At 49.5% G+C, this 20,557-nt stretch overlaps 1 protein-coding gene across 1 annotated transcript in view; it reads right to left on the reverse strand.

The window, feature by feature from the left end:
* LOC140403226 (complement C3-like) overlaps positions 1–20,557 on the reverse strand; it is a 466,462-nt gene that overhangs the window by 73,611 nt on the left and 372,294 nt on the right. Inside the window, exons 33-34 of the mRNA XM_072490983.1 lie at positions 14,171–14,222; positions 662–749 (exon numbers count right to left, since the gene is read on the reverse strand). Of these exons, the coding sequence (XP_072347084.1) occupies positions 662–749; positions 14,171–14,222 (140 nt within the window). The remainder of the gene's footprint in view (positions 1–661; positions 750–14,170; positions 14,223–20,557) is intronic.

Raw genomic sequence — 20,557 nt, forward strand, 5'->3', positions numbered from 1 at the left:
ATTTTAACTTTGATATGATCTTAGTTTCGATATAAATGGAAGCTGTTCTTATTCGATAATAAAGATGTGTTATGGGCCAGGGTTTACAGAACCCCAAAGTGTATCATGGAATTCACCTGACCCACAACTTTTAATAGATTGTGGTATGGGGAGCACACGGCCCACTCTACAGGTGTGGTACAGCAGAAATGGAAACTTTTTTTTAAAGCAAAACAATGTTTATTCTATGAACTCAAGTTAACCTTTTTAAAACATAGTGAACATCTTAGCAACCATCAATTCAAATACAACCCCCAAAGAATACAACACTAAGTAATGCTTAATAACTTCCCAAACAACATCCAGAAGACAAAAGAAACACCTTTTAGCAGAAGCACATCAGGTTTACATTCACTACTGAAAACATTTATAATTCTGAATTCACCAAATAATCAAGAGATAGTCTTTTCATGCCAGAGAGAACAGCAGTACACCTGCTTTGTCTGGCTTCAGCTCCAACACTGAAAACAAAACCAAAGAAACACAGACACACCCAAGCTTTTCTAAAAGTGAAACTAAAAAGCAATGCCAGAACTCAGTTCCACCCACACTCTGACATCACTGCAGTAACATGAGCAGACAGACATTTCTTAAAGTGACATTCTCATGACAGATGTCTTACCAAATTCAGATCTTGTACATCTGGAGTAAATCCTGTCAGCATGGAAATATCTGCAATGACCATTGAGGAATTGGAATCACCAAGGTACCTTAAAAGAGCAAGGTATTACAAGTTTACTTAGAAAATTAGGAAAGCGTACTACAATAATTGGTTTTTTTGAGCTCTTACTGAAGAAACATGCAGATTGTGGCATATTATTCATTCGGAACCTTAAAAACACGATTTCTTGGCAACAGTATTTCCTTAATAAAGATGTATAATTCCATTATCCTATTTTGCATTTTTATTGAATAAACGGCTGGAAAAAATAACTTCCTTTTGGAGGTAAAAATGGGGTAAAAGTAGGTGAGGTCAAAAGGTCACTTTGCAGGAAATCAAAACAGATAATATCACCCTGTTGATATCAGACAAACAGCTGAGAGTGGAGTAGAGTCAAGAGAACTGGAGATGAGGACAGGTAGTGAAGAGAGTCTTGGATATTTTATAATCTTTATTGTTACAAGTAGGCTTACATTAACACTGCAATGAAGTTACTGTGAAAAGCCCCTAGTCGCCACATTCCGGCGCCTGTTCGGGTACACTGGGGGAGAATTGAGAATGTCCAAATTATCCAACTGCACGTCTTTCAGGACTTGTGGGAGGAAACCGGAGCACCCGGAGGAAACCCACGCAGACACAGGGAGAACGTGCAGACTCCGCACAGACTCAAGTGACACAGTGACTCAAGCCGGGAATCGAACCTGGGACCCTGGAGCTGCGAAGCAACAGTGCTAACCACTGTGCTACCGTGCTGCCCTTTTTTAGGATGTATGTGGAAGCTAATTCGGTGGGGAGACACAGGTTTCAGTTAGATTACCTTGGGGATAAAAGAGAGTTCAACCACCTTCTCTTCGTAGTCAAATGGCAAGTAACATTCGGGATACAGAAGTGTCAGACAATGACCATCTCCAACAAGAGACCATCTAACCATTTCCCCTTGAATTCCAATGGCATCACCATCACTGAAACCCCCAAAATCAACATCCTGGGGTTACCATTGGCCAGAAACTGAACTGGACTATCCATATAAATACTGTGGCTACCAGTGACGAACAGAGGCTAGGGATCCGACGGCGAGTAACTCACCTCCTGACACCCAAAGCCTGTCCACAATCTACAAGTCAGGAGTGTGATGGAATACTCACCATTTGCCTGGATCAGTGCAGCTCCAACAACACTCAAGTAGCTTCACACCATCCAGGAGAAAGCAGTCCACTTTATTGACATCCCTTACACATACATTCACTCCCACCACAGTCGCAGCAGTAAGTACTATCTACAAGTTGCACTGCAGGAACTCACCAAGGCTCCTTAGACAGGACCTTTCAAACACATGACCACTACCATCTAGAAGGACAAGAGCAGAGAATACATGGGAACATGAGCAACCTACCTACGCCCACACCTCCACTCGATCCCCGTAGCCCAGCAACCCCATATAACCTTGGGACACTACAGGGCAATTTAGCGTGACCAATCCACCTAACCCACACATCTTTGGACTGTGGGAGGAAACCGGAGCACCTGGAGGAAACCCACGCAGACACAGGGAGAACATGCAGACTCCACACAGACAGTGACCGAACCCGGGAATCAAACCAGGGTCTCTGGCACTATGAAGCAACAGTGCTAACCGCTGTGCTACCGTGCCACCCAATATCTCACTATTCCTTTGTGGTCTTCACTACTGCTAGGTCAAAATCCTAGAATTCCCTCACAAACAACACTTTGGGTGTATTTCCACCACATGGACTACAACGATTCAAGCATACAGTTCAGCACCACCTTCTAAAGGGTAATTATGAATGGACAATGAATGCTGGCCTAGCTAGTTAAGTGCACATCACATTAATTAATTTTTAAATAATTGCCATTATTGTATCACTGCCATCAGCTTTCTGGGGGTTACCATGAACCAGAAATGTAACTGGATCAGCCATATAAATACTGTGGTTGGAACAGTAGGCTTGGGCTGGGAATTCAGTGGCAAGTTGCTCACCACCTGACTCCCCAAACACTGTCCACCATCGACAAGGCACAAATCAGAAATGTGGTGGAATATTCTCCGCTTGCCTGGATGACCACAGCTCCAAAAAGACTCAAGGAGCTCATCAACATCTGAAAAAATAACAGCCTGCTTGATTGGACCCCACCCACCATCTTAAACATTCACTCATTCCACCAACGGCACACAATGGCAGCACCACGTACCAGCTTTCAACAGCAGCTGACAAACTGGACCTCTTCCAGCTTAGAAAAAGGGCAGCAGGAACTACGAGGTCCCAAGTTACGTGCTATCCCAATCTAGAATATAATGCCATTTCTTAACTGTCAATGGGTCAAAATCCTGGAACAAGTTAGCTAATAGCACAGTGGGTCTACACCATACAGACTGCAGAAGTTCAAGAAACGCAACGGAGGATTGGCAGTAAGGATCCCAGCTGTGACTTTGGTTAAAATCTTTCCAGTGTTCTGGGATAATTGGAATGCTGAGTGCAGAATTTCAAACTTAAGGGCCGGTATTCTCCCTTCCGGGGACTAAATCCCCACGCCGGAGAGAAAACTGGCGCTAACCACTCCGGCGTCAACAGCCCCCGAAAGTAAGGAATTCTCTGAACTTTCGGGGGCTAGGTGGACGGCGGAGAAGTTGGCGTCGCTCAAGCTGGTGCAGATGTTCGCGCATGTGGCGAACGACCGGCGTGATCTCGCGGATGCACGGACCGGCCGGCGTATTTCCGTGCATGTGCGGAGGTTCTCTTCTCCGCGCTGGCCCCCAGGCAATATGGCGGAGACCTACAGGGGCCCGGTGCAGAGGAAGGAAGTCCCCCCACAGAGCAAGCCCGCCCACAGATCGGTGGGCCCCGATCGCGGGCCAGGCCACCGTAGGGGCCCCCCGGGGTCGGATCCCCCCCGGGGTCGGATCCCCTAGCGCCCCCGCACCCCCACCCCCCGAGGACCGCCACCATATACTCACTTGCCAGGTCCTGCAGTGCGTGAGGTGAGTAATTCACACCGGCGGGACTGGCCAAAACTGGATGGCCGCTCGGCCCATCAGGGCCCGGAGAATCGCGGGGGGGGGGGGGGGGGGGGGGGGGGGGAATCCCCCCGCCGTCTGAAAAACGGTGTCGGAGAATAGGGCAGCCGGCGTCAGGGCGGGATTCACACCTCCCGCTGGGATTCTCCGACCCAGCGGGGGGTCGGAGAATCCCGGCCAAGGTTTCAGCCAAAGTAGACCCATATCTCATAGGTGACTGCAATATGACTGGAAAGAGAATTTGGAAGTGAGGATGGGGTTTGTAAGGGTATGTTGCGGTTGGTTGATTTGAAGTTTGTGAGAACGATAGTTTTAAATGAGGGCGATAGTACAAAGAAGAAATAAAGGTACAGCAGAGAAACAGGCCCCTCGGCCCTCCAAGCCTGTGCCGATCATGCTCCCCTAACGAAAAAAAAACCTTCTGCCCACACTCGGTCCATATCCCTATTTCATGTATCCATCCAGATGCTTCTTAAATGTTGCTAATGTGCCAGCTTCCACCACATCCCCTGGCATGTGTTCCAGGCACCCACCTCTCTCTTTGTGAAAAACCTTACCCTTCCTTAAACCTTCCTCCTCTCACTTTGAACCTGTCCCCCTTGTAATTGGCACTCCTACCCTTGGAAAAAGCCGCTGACTATCCATCCTGTCTATGCCTTGTCATAATTTTGCAGACCTCTATCACATCTCCCCTCAACCTCTGTCTTTCCAGTGAAAACAATCCTTGTTCATTCAATCTCTCCTCATAGCCAACACTCTCGAGGCCAGGCAACATCCTGGTGAATCTTCTTTGCACTCTCTCCAAAGCTTCCACATCTTTCTGGTAATGTGGTGACCAGAATTGCACGCATGTGGTATTATAGGTATTACGGTACCTGATAGGCTGAAGCACCATTGGTGGAAACTGTATGCTTTCTATTGGTTAGAGTGTATGATAGCTCTGCCCTAATAGGCGGGGTATAAGAACCCGTGCCGCCCCAGCAGCCCTCATTCTGTACCTGAGCTGCTAGGGGAAACATCTAGCATGTTAAAGCCTTCAGTTGGACTACAACCTCGCTTTAGTGGCCATTGATCGTGCATCAATTTAATAAGCTAGTTTTTTTAAGAAGAAAGGATGGAGCTCCGAATCAAGCCAGAGTGCCTGCAGCTCAGCCCCCACGCGGCAAACTCAGCGGCAATCTTCAAGCACGGGCTGCCGTGCTTTAAAGGGTATCTTGAGACGGCCGAAAACGCACCCATGGGAGAGCAGAAACTGCATGTCCTGCACTCAAGGGTGAGCCCCGAGGAAGCGGAAGACTTCGATGCAGCAATAGAGCTGCTAAAAGGACACTATATTCGCCCGGTAAACCAGGTCTACACCCAGCACCTGCTTGCAACAAGGCGACAAAGCCCTGGGGAATCACTGGAGGAATTCTACAACTCCTGGTGTTGGGCAGAAGCTGCGGCTGCCCTCAAGTTTCGACGAGCGAACACACTGAACTCTTAGTCCGGGACGCTTTTGTGGCAGGTATGCTATCGTCACAAATCCGCCAGCGCTTGTTAGAAAAGGACACCCTGGGTCTCAAGGAGGCACAGGCCCTTGAAGGCTCCCTGGACGTGGCCTCCAGGAATGCCCGCGCTTACGTTCACGACCGCGCAGCAGCCCCCTGGGCACCGCGGAACCCCTCAGCGGCCGACGCCGAGACTTCCCCCATTCCCCCACAGGCCTGCACTGCAAGGCGGCCTGGCAACCTCGAGGGGCCCTGCTGCTACTTTTGCGGGCAGGCCAAGCACCCCCGCCAGCACTGCCCGGCCCGCGCATCCACCTGCAAGAGATGCGGCAAAAAGGGTCATTTCGTGGGGGTATGCCAGGCCCGGGCGGTGGCCGCGGTCTCCAGCGGCGAATGCGGACCGCAACCACAAACTTCTCCACGGGCTGGATCTTTATTAGGTCAGAGGTTCAAAGGCTACTGAGGGAAGGGGTCATTGAAGCCAGTAACAGCCCCTGGAGAGCTCAAGTAGTTGTGGTAAAGACCGGGGAGAAGCATAGGATGGTCATCGACTACAGTCAGACCATCAACAGGTTTACGCAGCTGGACGCGTACCCTCTCCCCCGCCTATCCGATCTGGTAAACAGGATCGCGCATGATAAGGTCTTCTCCATGGTGGATCTCAAGTCCGCCTACCACCAACTCCCCATCCATACTAGTGACCGCAAATACACTGCCTTCGAGGCAGACGGGCGGCTTTATCACTTCTTAACTGTTCCCTTCGGTGTCACCAACGGGGTCTCGGTCTTCCAGCGCGAGATGGGCCAAATGGTTGACCGGTACGGGATATGGGCAACATTCCCGTATCTCGATAATGTCACCATCTGCGGCCACGACCAGTAGGACCATGACACCAGCTTCCGAAAATTCCTCCAGACCGCAAAAATCCTTAACCTTACATACAACAAATATAAATGCATGTTTAGCACCGACCATCTAGCCATCCTCGGCTACGTAGTGCGAAATGGAGTTATAGGCCCTAACCCTGAACGCATACGCCCCCTTATGGAGTTCCCCCTCCCTCATTGCTCCAAGGCCATGAAACGCTGCCTATGGTTTTTTAGCTACTACGCTCAGTGGGTCCCCAACTACGCGGACAAGGCCCGTCCCCTGATCCAATCCACAGTTTTTCCCCTGTCTATAGAGGTCCTCCAGGCCTTCAGCCGCATCAATGCAGCCATTGCAAAGACCACGCTGCGCACCATCGACTAGTCCCTCCCCTTACAGGTCGAGAGCGATGGATCCGACGTAGCTCTGGTGGCCACCCTCAACCAAGTGGGCAGACCAGTGGCCTTCTTCTCCAGTGCCCTCCATGCTTCCGAAATCCGCCACTCCTCAGTCGAAAAGGAGGCCCAGGCCATAGTAGAAGCTGTGCGACATTGGAGGCGTTACCTGGCCGGCAGGAGATTCACTCTCCTCACTGACCAACGGTCGGTGGCTTTCATGTTTGATAATGCACAGCGGGGCAAGATAAAAAACGACAAGATCTTGCGGTGGAGGATCAAACTCTCCACTACAACTAAGAGATCTTGTATCGTCCCAGGAAGCTAAACGAGCTTCCTGACGCCCTGTCTCGCAGCACATGTGCCACCGCACAAGTGGACTGCCTCCGAGCCCTCCACGAGGACCTCTGCCACCCGGGGGGTCACTCGCTTTTTCCATTTTGCCAAGACTCGCAACCTGCCCTACTCCATCGAGGAGGTCAGGGCAGCCACCGGGGACTGCCAAATCTGCACGGAGGGCAAACCGCACTTCGACCGGCCAGAGAAAGCGCACCTGATAAAGGCTTCCCGTCCCTTTGAACGGCTCAGCATGGACTTCAAAGGCCCCCTCCCCTCCACCGACCGCAACACGTACTTCCTGAATGTGATTGACGAGTACTCCCAGTTCCCATTCGCCATCCCCTGCCCCGACATGACCGCAACCACCGTCATCAAGGCCCTCCATAGCATCTTTGCACTGTTCGGGTTCCCCGCTTACACACAGTGATAGGGGGTTCTCCTTTATAAGCGACGAATTGCTTCAATTCCTGCTCAGCAAGGGCATCGGCTCGAGCAGGACGACCAGTTACAACCCCCGGCGTAACGGACAGGTAGAGAGAGGGAGAACGGAACGGTCTGGAAGACCGTCCTACTGGCCCCAAGGTCCAGGAACCTCCCAGTCTCCCGCTGGCAAGCAGTCCTCCCGGAAGCCCTCCACTCCATCCGGTCACTGCTTTGTACGACCACCAACCAGACACCTCACGAACGTCCCCTTGTCTTCCCCAGGAAGTTCTCCTCTGGGACCTCGCTCCCGACCTGGCTGGCAGCAACTGGACCCATCCTGCTCCGAAAACACGTGCGGGTGCACAATTCGGACCCGTTGGTCGAGAGGGTCCATCTGCTCCATGCTAATCCCCAGTACGCCTACATGGCGTACCCCGACGGCCGACAAGATACGATCTCCCGACGGGACCTGGCGCCCGCCGGAGCCCCAGGTACATTCCAGTCACCAGTCCCACCCTCCCCTCCTCCGCAGCACCTTACAGGAGGATTGGTCCTTCCGCCGCCCCCGTCTAGACCCCCCCACCCACCGACGCCTCCCGCAGGCGCTCCCTTCCCAGGTCAGCGGTTTTCCCCACCAGCGCCGTCTCAGGGGGACGAAGCTGCTATGGAGATTGAAGCCACGCTCCCGGAGTCACAGACGCCCGATCCTCCACCGGAGTCACCACCGAAGCTCCGACGATCACAGAGGACGACCAGGGCCCCCGATTGACTGATTGCTTCATTTTAACTGTAATCTGTAAATATAAACCATCAAATGTACATAGCTACCAGACTTGTAAATAATTACTAAACACTGTACGGAGGTATTACGGTACCTCCATAACTAATTATACCATGTTGTTATGTTTTGTAGTTTTTGGCCACCGCCCCCGCCGGACTCTTTTTTAACAGGGGGTGAATGTGGTATTATAGGTATTACGGTACCTGATAGGCTAAAGCACCATTGGTGGAAACTGTATGCTTTCTATTGGTTAGAGTGTATGATAGCTCCGCCCTGATAGGCGGGGTATAAGAAACCGTGCCGCCCCAGCAGCTCTCATTCTGTACCTGAGCTGCTGGCGGAAACATCTAGCTCATTAAAGCCTTCAGTTGGACTACAACCTCGCTTTAGTGGTCATTGATCGTGCATCAACGCAATACTCCAAATGCGGCCTAACTAGCTGTGATATCATTTCTCAACTCCTGTACTCAATGCCCCGACTGATAAAGGCAATCATGCCATATGCCTTCTTAATCACCTTGGCCACCTGTATTGCCACTTTTAGGGAACTGTGGACCTCGACATCCAGATCCCTCTGTTTTAATGTTCCTAAGGGTTCTGCCATTTACAGTATAATTCATACCTAGATTTAATCCTCCAAAATGCATCACCTTGCATTTGTCCGGATTAAAGTCTATCTGTGCGTAAGTGTTCAATCTCTCTATATCCTGTTGTATCATCTGCCAATCCTCGGCACTATCAGCAACGCCGCCAATCTTCGTGTCATCCGCAAATTTACTAATCAGACCACTCACATTTTCCTCCAGATCATTTCATTTATATATACTACATACAACGGAGGTCCCAGCACTGATCCCTGCAGAACACCACTAGCTACAGATCTCCATTCTGAAAAACACCTTTCCACCGCTACTCTGTCTTCTAGAACAAGCCAGTTCTGTATCCATCTAGCCAGCCCACCCCGAATCCCATGTGATTTTAGTTTTTGTCCTCGTCTGCCATGTGGTTGTCACCTCTTCAAAAAACTCAATCAAGTTGGTGAGACATGACCTTTCCCACACAAAACCATGCTGCTTGTCACTAACTAGTCCATTTTCCTCCAAATGTGCATATATATATCCTGTCCCTCAGTATCTTTTCCAAACGCTTCCCCACCACTGATGTCAGGGTCACTGGCCTATAATTTGCTGGATTGTTCCTGCTTCCTTTATTAAACATGGGAACAACATTGGCTATTCTCCAGTCCACTGGGACCTCGCCTGTGGTCAACGAGGATGTGAAGATATCTGCTGCTGGATTCTCCGCCCCGCCGCACCACTTTTCTGCCCCGACCCGCCGGAGGGATTCTCCGTTATGCCGGCTGGTCAATTGGGTTTCCCATTGTGGGGCAGCCCCACGCCATCGGGAAACCCCCGGGTGCTAGCTAAACGGAGAATCCTGTTGGTGGAGAATCCCGCCCCTGTTAAGGCCCCAGCTGTTTCTCCCCTTGCCTCCTGCAGTAACCTGGGATAGATCCAATCCGGCACCGGGGACTTGTCTACCTTAATGCAATTTAGGATATTCAACACTTCTTCCTTTGATATATTGACGTTCTCAAGAGCGTTCACAAACCTATCCCTGACCTCAACATCCGTCATGTCTTTCTCCCTGGTGAACACCGATACAAAGTACTCATTAAGGGTTTCGCCCACTTCCTGTGGTCTCATGCATAATGTCCCTCCATTGTCCTGGAGTTGGATTGGATTGGATTTGTTTATTGTCACGTGTACCGAGGTACGGTGAAAAGTATTTTTCTGCGAGCAGCTCAACAGATCATTAAGTACATGGGAAGAAAAGGGAATAAAAGAAAATACATAATAGGGCAACACTAGGTATACAATGTAACTACATAAGCACCGGCATCGGATGAAGCATACAGGGTGTAGTGTTAATGAGGTCAGTCCATAAGAGGGTCATTTTGGAGTCTGGTGACAGTGGGGAAGAAGCTGTTTTGAGTCTGTCCGTGCGTGTTCTCAGACTTCTGTATCTCCTGCCCGATGGAAGAAGTTGGAAGAGTGAGTAAGCCGGGTGGGAGGGGTCTTTGATTATGCTGCCTGCTTTCCCCAGGCAGCGGGAATGGGCCTACTCTTCCTCTTGCTACCTTCTTGCTCCTAATAATGTATAACATTCCTTGGTATTCTCCTTGACCTGTTTGCAAAAGACATTTCATGGCCCCTTTTAGCCCTCCTAATTCCACGTTTACGTTTTAATTCCTTTCCTACTTTCACTGTACTCCTCAAGGTCTTCACCAGTTTTTCGATGCCTCACCTATTGCCTGCTTCCTTTTTCTTTTTGACTAAGCTAACAATTTCCCTTGTCATCCGTGGTTCACGAATCCTGCCATTTCTATCCTTCATTTTTGCGGGGACATGCCTGTCCTGAGAAGTACCTGAGAAGAGGGAACCATTTACAATGTTGGCTGGCATGGGAACCGCGAATGCAAACTGGATAGTCTGAGGATCATAAGAATGGCTAAAGGGGGTGCAGAAGGTGGATTGAACAGACAAGGTGAACTTGGAGACACCATGATAAGAGAAACTAGAGAAAGGTCAGCGTTTGGGCAGTGAGTGAATTGTCTTGATGAGCAAGAAGGAAGGAAATTAGTCGAGCCATCTTCATGGATAACCTTAATCTTAGTGACAAAGAAGTCCATGTGCCAAGGTGATGGCGCTGGGGGAGAGAGTTCGCTCCCTATTGGATATTCTGAATTGATTACTAAATGTTGATTTTATCAGAAATAAATCAGTTGACAATATGAAAGGACTGAACCAATAATAATTCCAGGTTTCACATGTGTGTACTAGTTACATCTGTAACTACAGTGGCACAATGGTTATCACTGCTACCTCACAGGGCCAGGACCCGTGTTCAATTCCAACCAAGGGCAACTGGTCAGAGCGACCAATGTGCAATGTCCAGTTCATAGAGGGAGGGCTCTTCCCCCTCTCCCATCAACTTGGCAAACAGCCTCACAGCTCCAGAGACCCAGGTTCAGTTCCAGCCTAGGGCGACTGTCTGTGTGGTGTTTGCATTTTCTCCCCATGTCTGCGTGCGTTTCCTCCGGGTGCTGTGATTTCCGCCCACAGATGTGCAGGTCAGGTGGATTGGTCATGCAAAATTACCCCTTAGTTTCCAAAAGCTTAGGTGGAGTTACTGGAAGGTATGAGCCTAGGTAGTGTCATATGAGAGTACCTTTAAGTAATGGGGGTTTATAAAATAGTTGTAGTGGATGTACCTTCAAGAAATGTGTGTTTATCAGTGATGTCAAGGTTTTGTGGACCTTATCAGATTGAAAGGACATTAAGTGAGGTGAATTATGTGGTAAGAACGCCAGATAGAAGGAAAACTCACCGAGTGTGTCATGTGAATATGCTTAAAAGGGACTTTGAAAGGGAAGGAGAAAAAAAGGAGGAGGTTTTAATGATTCTAACTCAAATTGACGAACCAAATCCAGACGACTGTGAATTTGACATACCTCAAAGTAAATTGGAAAACGAGGATGTTCTTAAAAATTAGGATAAATTGTTGAGTTCCCTTCCAGAAGGAAAATGGACTGACCTGAAAGAGTTATTGATATCACATGGGCAAGTTTGTGGAGATAAATTGGGAAGTACTAAATTGGCTATACATGATGTAGATGTGGGAAATGCTGTTCCAATCAAACAACATCCATATAGACTTAACCCTTTAAAATTGGCACAGGCTAACAAAGAGATTGAAAGTAAGTTTAAAAATGGCATAATTGAAGTGGGTTGCAGCCAATGGAGCTCATCGATAGTGATGGTACCTAAACCAGATGGTACCCAATGGTTGTGTGTGGACTATCGAAAGGTTAATGCAGTTACAAGAACGGACTCTTATCCTATCCCACGTTTGGAGAATTGCATTGAGAAAGTGGGACAATCCACTTTTATTTCCAAACTGGATTTACTTAAAGGTTACTGGCAGGTACCTTTATCGGAATGGGTGAAGGAGATTTCAGCTTTTGTGACTCCAGATGGTATATACCAATTCAAAGTTATGCCATTTGTCATGAAAAATACCCCAGCCACATTTCAACGGTTAACTAACAAAGTCATTTCAGGATTACCCAATTGTGCGGTACACATCGACAATCTGGTAATTTTCAGCCAGACGTGGAAAGAACATTTAAAACATCTGATGGAGTTATTTGATCGACTTCAGGCGGCGCGTTTGGTGGTAAAAGTAACAAAAATGAATTTGGAAAAGCCCAAGTCACTTTCCTTGGCCATGCAATTGGACAAGGTTGAATGGTCCCATGGGATGTGAAAACAAAAGTTATTGAGGAGTTTCCGATACCCTCAAGACGAAGGGAAATAGTGCGATGTCTTGGCATGATTGGATTCTATCGGAAGTTTGTGCCAAACTTTAGCAGTGTGGTTGCTCCACTGGTGGACTTGCTGAAGAAACGTCAGTGGACAGCAGATTTTCAACAGGCATTTGACGGCCTGAAAGATTACAAGGGACTCTGTGATCAGATTGGACTAAAGTATCTGACTTTAAAGAGAAATGGCGAGGCGTAGCGAAATGGACGGATCGTGCAGAGACCTTCTTGTTCAAAGAGACTGTCAATCAAGGAGTTCAGTTGGATGAAGAAGAATTAAAATGGACTATGTCATTCTAAATGTTTGCGTGTTTTGTTTTGTTAAAAAAATAAACGTACATTCACTGTCAATATTTCTTAAAAGAAAGTTAAAAAGGTGAGAAATGAAACCATCTTGAAGTTGATGGTTTTTTTTTCTTGGGGGGGAAAGTGTCATGTGAGAGCACCTTTAAGAAATGGGGGTTTATAAAATAGCTGTAGTGGATGTACCTTTAAGAAATGGGTGTTTATCAGTGATGTCAGAGTGTGGGTGGAGCTGGGCTGTCTGTCTGCTTTTACTTTTGCTTTGGGCTGTCTGCTACAGTGTGTGTTTAGTTTTGTTTTAGATTTGGAGAGGCTTCAGTCACAGCAAGATGCGTATGAATCTCTCCAAGCTAAATAATGTCCATTTGGTGATTTCAAAGTGGTAATTGCTCTCAGCAGAGAAGTTAAACCTGATGACTTTCTGTAAAAAGGTATTTTTTGTCTTATGGATGTTGCAGGGAAAGATTAAGAGTTACTTATGGAGCACTGTTTCCTTTGGGGGATTTATTGGTGTTGCTAGTTGTTAAGATGTTTACTGTGAGTTTATAAAGTGTTAACTGGTTTCATAAATAAACATTGTTTTAATTTAAAAGTACTGTAGATCTCTGTTGCATCACACCTGCAGAGTAGGCCCATCTGCTCCCCATGACCACAATCTATTAAAAGTTGTCGGTCAGGTGAACTCCATGATACACTTTGTGGTTCTCTAAACCCTGGCCCATAACAGTAGGGCAGTATTTCCTAGGGTCGGCGCCAACTTGATGGGCCGAATGGCCTCCTTCTTCACTGCAGGGATTCTATAATTCTAGTGACAATGTCCGATGGATTGCCACCCTTGACGGTCTAATCCATGTTGATATTCCAAACTGTCTCGTCCAAACCTCCTCACCGAGGCTAGGTGAGACAGGAGCAGTGACTGCATCATTGTAGAGCAATGGGGACGCAGAGAGGGAAAAACCAACCCCTTTTTAGGGAACTATCTTCCCTAAAGAAGATGTTTCAAGGGATAATTAACAGGTTAAGTGGTTCAGACAACAGGGGAGGTGGGGTGGTGGAGGGGGGAGGTGCCGGATCCGAGGGGGTGGGAGGGCTAGAAAGGGAGTGGGGGGACGGGGACAGTTTGGGTTGGGGGTGGGTCATGTGCGCGGGGGGGGGTTCCCAGGTAAGGCTGTGTCTGGGTTATTTAAATAGTTACTCTGGAGTTAGAAGTGATTTCTTGTTCTCTAACTCTTTCAGAATAAATATCAGAGTTAAACAGGCAGAACCATCCTAAGTTTCCAAATTAAATCGCTTCTGTCCAATGGTTCTCAGCTCAGTGTAATAGTCCAGAGAAAATGAACAATTGCCACGGAAATCCTTACGTGGGAACTTCCGAGAGGGATTCTCCAAATCGATTTCCTCAATAATATCAGATATAAATGTAACTCCAAACGATTGAAATATAAACTTCTTACCGTGTGCAGATGTTTATCATCAGAGAATTCTGAGCATCTTGGGGTCGTAAAGCTGTAGAATTCAAAATAAGGCTAATTATTGCCATTGTGAACATTTTAATTCACAATTTTACATTCAAATGTGGATGATAAAGGAAAATTAAATTTTATTGCTCCTTTCATGACCTAAGTCCATCGTTATAATCAATGGTGCACTTTTGAAGTATATCTCTGTTGTAATGTTGGAATCTTAACAGCCAGTGTGGGTCCAATAAGGTCCCCGAAATATCAATGACATGAATGTGCAGATCAGCAGTTCTCGGGTGTTGATTCAGGAATAAATGTTCATCAGGAAACCAGGAGAACGCCCCGGCTCTTCCTTAAATTGCTTCGTGGAAATAGATATTCTTAAGACAGCAGACAGATTTAAAAGTCTTTCCAACATCTACAAGGTGTCAGTCAGGAGTATTAGAATCCCAGACCAGACCCCAACAGTGGCTAGAATACTGGGCTGAAACCCCAGTATTTTAGTTTGTGTTGTGAGACTTGAAGTGTTGGGTGCTCTGAGATACAGACAAACCAACACGGTTGCGATTGGTACAACGCAGTTTTATTCCTTTAAACTATTTATATAACAAACTTGGTACTCAGCACGTGGTGACTGTGAGAGTGTCTGGGTTTGAGGTCCTTGCCCTGTGCCGTCTCCTGATGGACTGCCCAGGAAGTGTCGTGTTTCTTGTTTTGTACTGTGTATGCTCTTGTCTGTGGTTGGCTGTCGTGTTATGTCTGCTAATTGGTCCGTTGCTCTGTCTATCATTATGTATGTGTGTATGTGCTGTGATGTTCACTTGAATATCATGACAAGACTGTGCGGAAAGAACACTTTGTTCCAGGAATGATTGCAGTCAGGAATAGGGATTTGGTATTTTTTAACAAAACCTTATTATTAACACAATATTAAACTCTTTAACATCACACCCAAAAAAAGCTTACCCGTTAAACAATACTACTCAATTCAGTAAATACTATGGGCGAGATTCTCTGGAAAAGTTTCTAAGTTCATTTGAGGCGGGTTTTTCACAGAGTTTCCTGCCCGCTCGGCCAGTGAGTTCCCTACAGCTATCCAGTGACACTTACTCACTTTTTTGGGCCCTGGGGAGTTTATTACTGGTCTAGCCCACATTCAGAATTATTTTCAGCACTGGGCAGCTGAACTCACGAGATTGGGCCACTATTTTGAAAGGGTTTCCCGATCTCTAAGTGATGGGAAATGTCATCCCCCACACACATGGGCATTACCTCACATCCCCCACGTGAGTACACCCCGCAATGGGGTCCCTAGGCACCCACCGACTCTTCAGGCCCCACCAAGTGTTCTTAAGAACGCCATCCCTTCCAAGAACCCCGCCAGTCATGCCACCAACCTCCCGGAGGCTCCTGCCTCCCTGACCTGCACACCCCCACGTTTCAAACCGTCCCTCCACCCTCCTTTCATGGGCATGGGCCCGCTCAGCCCCTGACCCTTGTCAGCGCCACCCTGGCACCTGGGCACCCTCATACAGGCACCCTGGAAGTGCTCCAGCCAGCTTGACAGTGCCACCTGGGCACCTTGGCATAGCCAGGGTGGCAGTGTGAAGCTGCCATTTGGGTAGTGCCAAGGTGTCCACGTTTCAGGGGGAGGGCCAGGGGGCCACCCTGCACTGACCCTGAACATTCAGGGGCATCCAATGGTCTGTGAGAGGCCCCAGATGCCGTTCCCTCTGTTTCATGTTCTTGTGGACCAGCAGTGTTTGATGCCCAGCTCTAGCCTCCCTGAGGAGGCTGGAGAATCGAGGGAGGCCAGTGTATCCTGGGTAAGTAGTCTTAAATAGGTTAAGATCTACTTTCACGAGCACCATTTGGGCCTGCCCCTTTTAGAGAGAGTTCTGATTCCGAGGCCTCGCAGTACTTGGGTGAATCCCGCAAGGCGTGGAGGCTGTCGGAGAGGCCGGAGGAGGTCTCTCCCGGGATTCTCCACCCGCATTGCGCTCTTGCTTGAGCACAACATGACCCGAGAATTGTGCCCTATACCCACGCACGTGCAAATCAATAGTAAAGTGGGTTTATACGTTAATAGGTTGACTTTAGAAATTTGCATTCGGAGATAGATGGGAATTCGCTTTTCAGCTATTAAATTTCAAAACAGAGTTAAAGGTTTTTACTTCTTACAAAGTTTTTTTTGTGAGGGCCACAAAGAATCCAGCACCAGTTTGTAGAATCGAGAGAAATATCTTTATTTACAATTACATATATACAACAGCTGCAGTACTCCACTTTTGTAAAGGCCCCGAAGAATCCAGCACGAGTTTGAAGGATACAAAATAATAAAGTTTATTTACTATAACAATATATACATAGTAGTAGCAGTAACTTCCCTTGCTACCTTCTCCTTCCTCCTGGTTCCTGGACTGGCCAGCTTATTTATAGCAGGAGTTTCTCCGCCCCCCTCATTGGGGAAGTTCATACTCCCATAGGATTGTGGGATAATCATTAGTCCCCAGCCAATCGTCAGTAGGCAGGTTATAACATCCCTCCCCCCCAAAGTCCAAGGAATCCACCGTAGGCCCTGGCGAAGGAAGGCGTCGAACTAGTTTGGCCGCAGGCCGGACGCCATTTACACGCGGCGCTGGATCAGGCGGCGTATAACGAGACGGAGACCGGCGCTTCCGTGATGAACGGCGCGGTTGTACATCCACGGCCTGTGGACCCGAGGATTCCCCCTCTGATTCATCCTGTGTCTCCATCTCGGAGTCAGAGTCTGCTGCCTCCGTCATGTCAGCGTCTCTGTCCCCATTCGGTCCCGTCATGACCTGCGCAGGCTTTGAGTGAGGCACCAGTGGAAGATTTGGAGGACTACCTTCCCTTGTTTCTGGTCTTTGCCGCTGTTGAACTGAGCTCCGGGGGCGGGGAATCTTTTGCGGGGATGATCTTCTGGACCGGACGTGGTCTACATGTTTTCGCTGGAGACGACCCTGGGCTTGCACTTGGTACGATATAGGGCCCGTTTGGCGAAAGATTACCCCAGGAACCCATTGGGCACCACCAGCAAAATTCCGCACGAATACTGGGTCACCGGGCGCAAACTGCCGAATCGGACGATGCTGAGACAATCCCGGTCCCTGCCGTTCTTGTGTGCGGCGTACTTTTGCGCCAATGTCCGGGAAGACCATACTAAGGCGGGTGCGAAGTCTCCGGCCCATTAGGAGTTCTGCGGGAGCTACCCCAGTCACTGTATGGGGGGTGGTCCTGTACGTAAACAAAAACCGAGCCAGTCTCGTGTCCATTGATCCGGAAGACTGCTTCTTTAGGCCTCTTTTGAATGTTTGCACTGCACGCTCTGCCAACCCATTTGAAGCCGGGTGGTAAGGGGCAGTGCGGATATGGCGGATGCCGTTCATCTTTGTAAACCTAGCAAACTCCTCACTCGTGAATGGAGTGCCATTATCCGTGACCAGCACCTCGGGGAGGCCATGCGTGCTAAATGATAAACGCATTTTTTCAATTGTTGCGCAGGACGTTGTCCCCTGCATCTTATGCACCTCCAGCCATTTGGACTGGGCGTCAATTAGTAGGAGGAACATGGATCCCTGAAAAGGGCCTGCGAAATCTGCATGCAAGCGTGCCCAAGGCCACCCTGGCCATTCCCAGTGATGTAGGGGCGCGGCCGGCGGAAGCTTCTGATGCTCCTGGCAAATGGAGCAGTTTTGGGCCACCTTCTCAATGTCGGTGTCGAGGCCTGGCCACCAGACATAACTCCGGGCCAACATTTTCATCTTGGTCACGCCCGGATGCCCATTGTGCAAGTCTGATAATATCAGCTCCTGGCCTTTTTCCGGGACAACCACACGCATCCCCCACAAGAGGATGCCGTCTTCCACGCTGAACTCTGACAGCTTGGAGGAAAATGCCCGTAACTCGCCTGGGAGCTGTCTATGCTGCCCACCATACAGGACTATGTGCCGAACCTTTGACAGGACCGGCTCCGTCTGGGTCCACTCACGGATCTGTGATGCCGTGACAGGCAAGGTGTCCATAAAATTTAGGGTTGCGACCGGCTCCGTCTGGGTCCACTCACGGATCTGTGATGCCGTGACAGGCAAGGTGTCCATAAAATTTAGGGTTGCGACCACCTCACTGGTCGTGGGGGTCGACATGGGGCCGGTCGATAAAGGCAATCGGCTCAGTGCGTCGGCATTTGCTATCTGCGTACCTGGTTTGTGCTCCAGAGAATACTCATATGCAGCAAGCAACAAAGCCCAGCGCTGGATCCGTGCAGAAGCAATGGGTGGTATCGGCTTATCCTCTCTGAAGAGTCCCAGCAGGGGCTTATGGTCAGTCACGATAGTGAAATGGCGGCCGTACACATACTGGTGGAAGCGTTTTACCGCGAAAACCACTGCCAGGCCCTCCTTCTCGATCTGCGCGTACTTCTTCTCCGCTGCAGTCAATGTGCAGGAGGCGAAAGCTATCGGTCGCTCGGCCCCGTTCTCCATCTTGTGGGACAGGACAGCCCCAATACCATATGGGGATGCATCACATGTGACGAGCAAAGGCTTTCCCAGATCATAGTGGGTTAGTAACCCAGACGACGACAATTGTTGCTTTACCCGCCGGAAAGCGGTTTCTTGCGGCTGACCCCAAACCCAGGTGTGATTTTTCTTTAGCAGCAGGTGTAAGGGGGCCAGCGTAGTTGCCAGATTGGGGAGGAACTTCCCGTAATAGTTTACGAGACCGAGAAAAGAACGAAGATGCGAAGTGTCAGTCGGGGTGGGGGCATGTTGAATTGCACGCACCTTCTCTGCGACGGGGTGCAGACCCTCGCGGTCCACCCGATAACCTAGGTAGACTACTTCTTTTGCCTGAAATACGCACTTTGTGAGACGTAAACGGACTCCAGCCTCCGAAAGGCGTTTAAGGACAGCCTCCAGATTTTCCAAATGCTCTTGCTCCGACGTCCCTGTAATCAACACGTCATCTAGGTAGACAGCCACACGTGGTAAACCTCTCAAAATGCCCTCCATAACACGTTGAAAAATTGCGCAGGCAGAGGATACTCCAAAGGGCAACCGTGTATATTCATACAGGCCCCGGTGTGTGTTAATTGTTACATATGGTCGGGAGGCAGGGTCCAGCTCCAACTGCAGGTAGGCGTGACTCATATCTAATTTTGTGAATGAGAGTCCGCCTGCAAGTTTCGCGTAGAGATCCTCTATGCGAGGCATTGGGTATCGGTCGAGTCGGGAAACTGTATTCACTGTAAGTTTATAGTCGCCACACAAGCGAACTGTGGCATCTGGCTTCATTACTGGCACAATTGGTGCTGCCCAGTCAGCAAAACGGACAGGCCTGATAATACCCAAACTCTCCAAACGAGTGAGCTCCCCTTCTACCTTCTCGAGCAAAGCGTAAGGCACTGGGCGCGCCCGGAAATAGCGCGGTGTGGCTCCTGGTTCAACTTGGATACGGGCTACGGCCCCTTTTATTTTCCCCAGACCAGGCTGGAATACCTCTGGGTATCGTCCAAGCACCTCAGTCAACCCTCCAGAAACTGTTTGGAGGATGTGCTGCCATTGCAACCGCAAATGGCGCAACCAGTCCCGACCCAACAGGCTGGGCCCATGGCCACGCACTACGATAAGTGGGAAACGCCTCTCCTGGCGTCCATAGACAACAGGGGTCATTGTAGTTCCTGCAATGTCCAGTGGTTCCCCCATGTAGGTGGCCAACCTGGCCTGTGAGTCAGTTAGTGTAAGGGTCTGTATACCCTGCTTGATGCGGTCGAATGTCCTCTGGGCGATCACGGAGACCGCTGCGCCAGTATCCAACTCCATCTCCAGCGGGTGGCCATTGACCCGTACTGTCACCTTAATGGGGGCCACACGGGGAGCTGCCACACAATGCAGCTGCAGGCAGTCGTCCTCCGTCTCCACGTCCTCAGGAGTGGTCGCCGCAGGTTCATCCACATGGAAGGTACGGCCTCTGGGCTGGTCCCAGTTACGGCCCCTGGGCTGGTCCCAGTTTCGGTCGGAACGACGGCGCCTCTGGCGTCCCCAGGACTGCCGTCCGCGACGGGGTCGGCGCCTACAAGTCTGACACGGACATGGCTCCTCATCCATTGGCTCTGGAGAAGGCTCCCTTCGGGGAGGAATGTCCGATGGCCACTGGCGTCGGTCTGGTCGTTGCCTCGCCCAAGGTACCGCAGGAGTGCGGGGGGACGTTTTTGGGCGGAAAGGGTTTCGCCCCAAGGCATGCACTTCCATTCCCTGTAGCTCCTGTACTCCTCGCTCTGCGCTCTCTCGGGACAAGACTATTTGTATTGCCTGTTGAAAAGTCAATGTTGGCTCCGCTAACAACTTTCTCTGGGTGGCC

This window comes from Scyliorhinus torazame, chromosome 27 (genome assembly GCF_047496885.1).
Source record: "Scyliorhinus torazame isolate Kashiwa2021f chromosome 27, sScyTor2.1, whole genome shotgun sequence".
NCBI classification, from domain to species: Eukaryota; Metazoa; Chordata; class Chondrichthyes; order Carcharhiniformes; family Scyliorhinidae; genus Scyliorhinus; species Scyliorhinus torazame.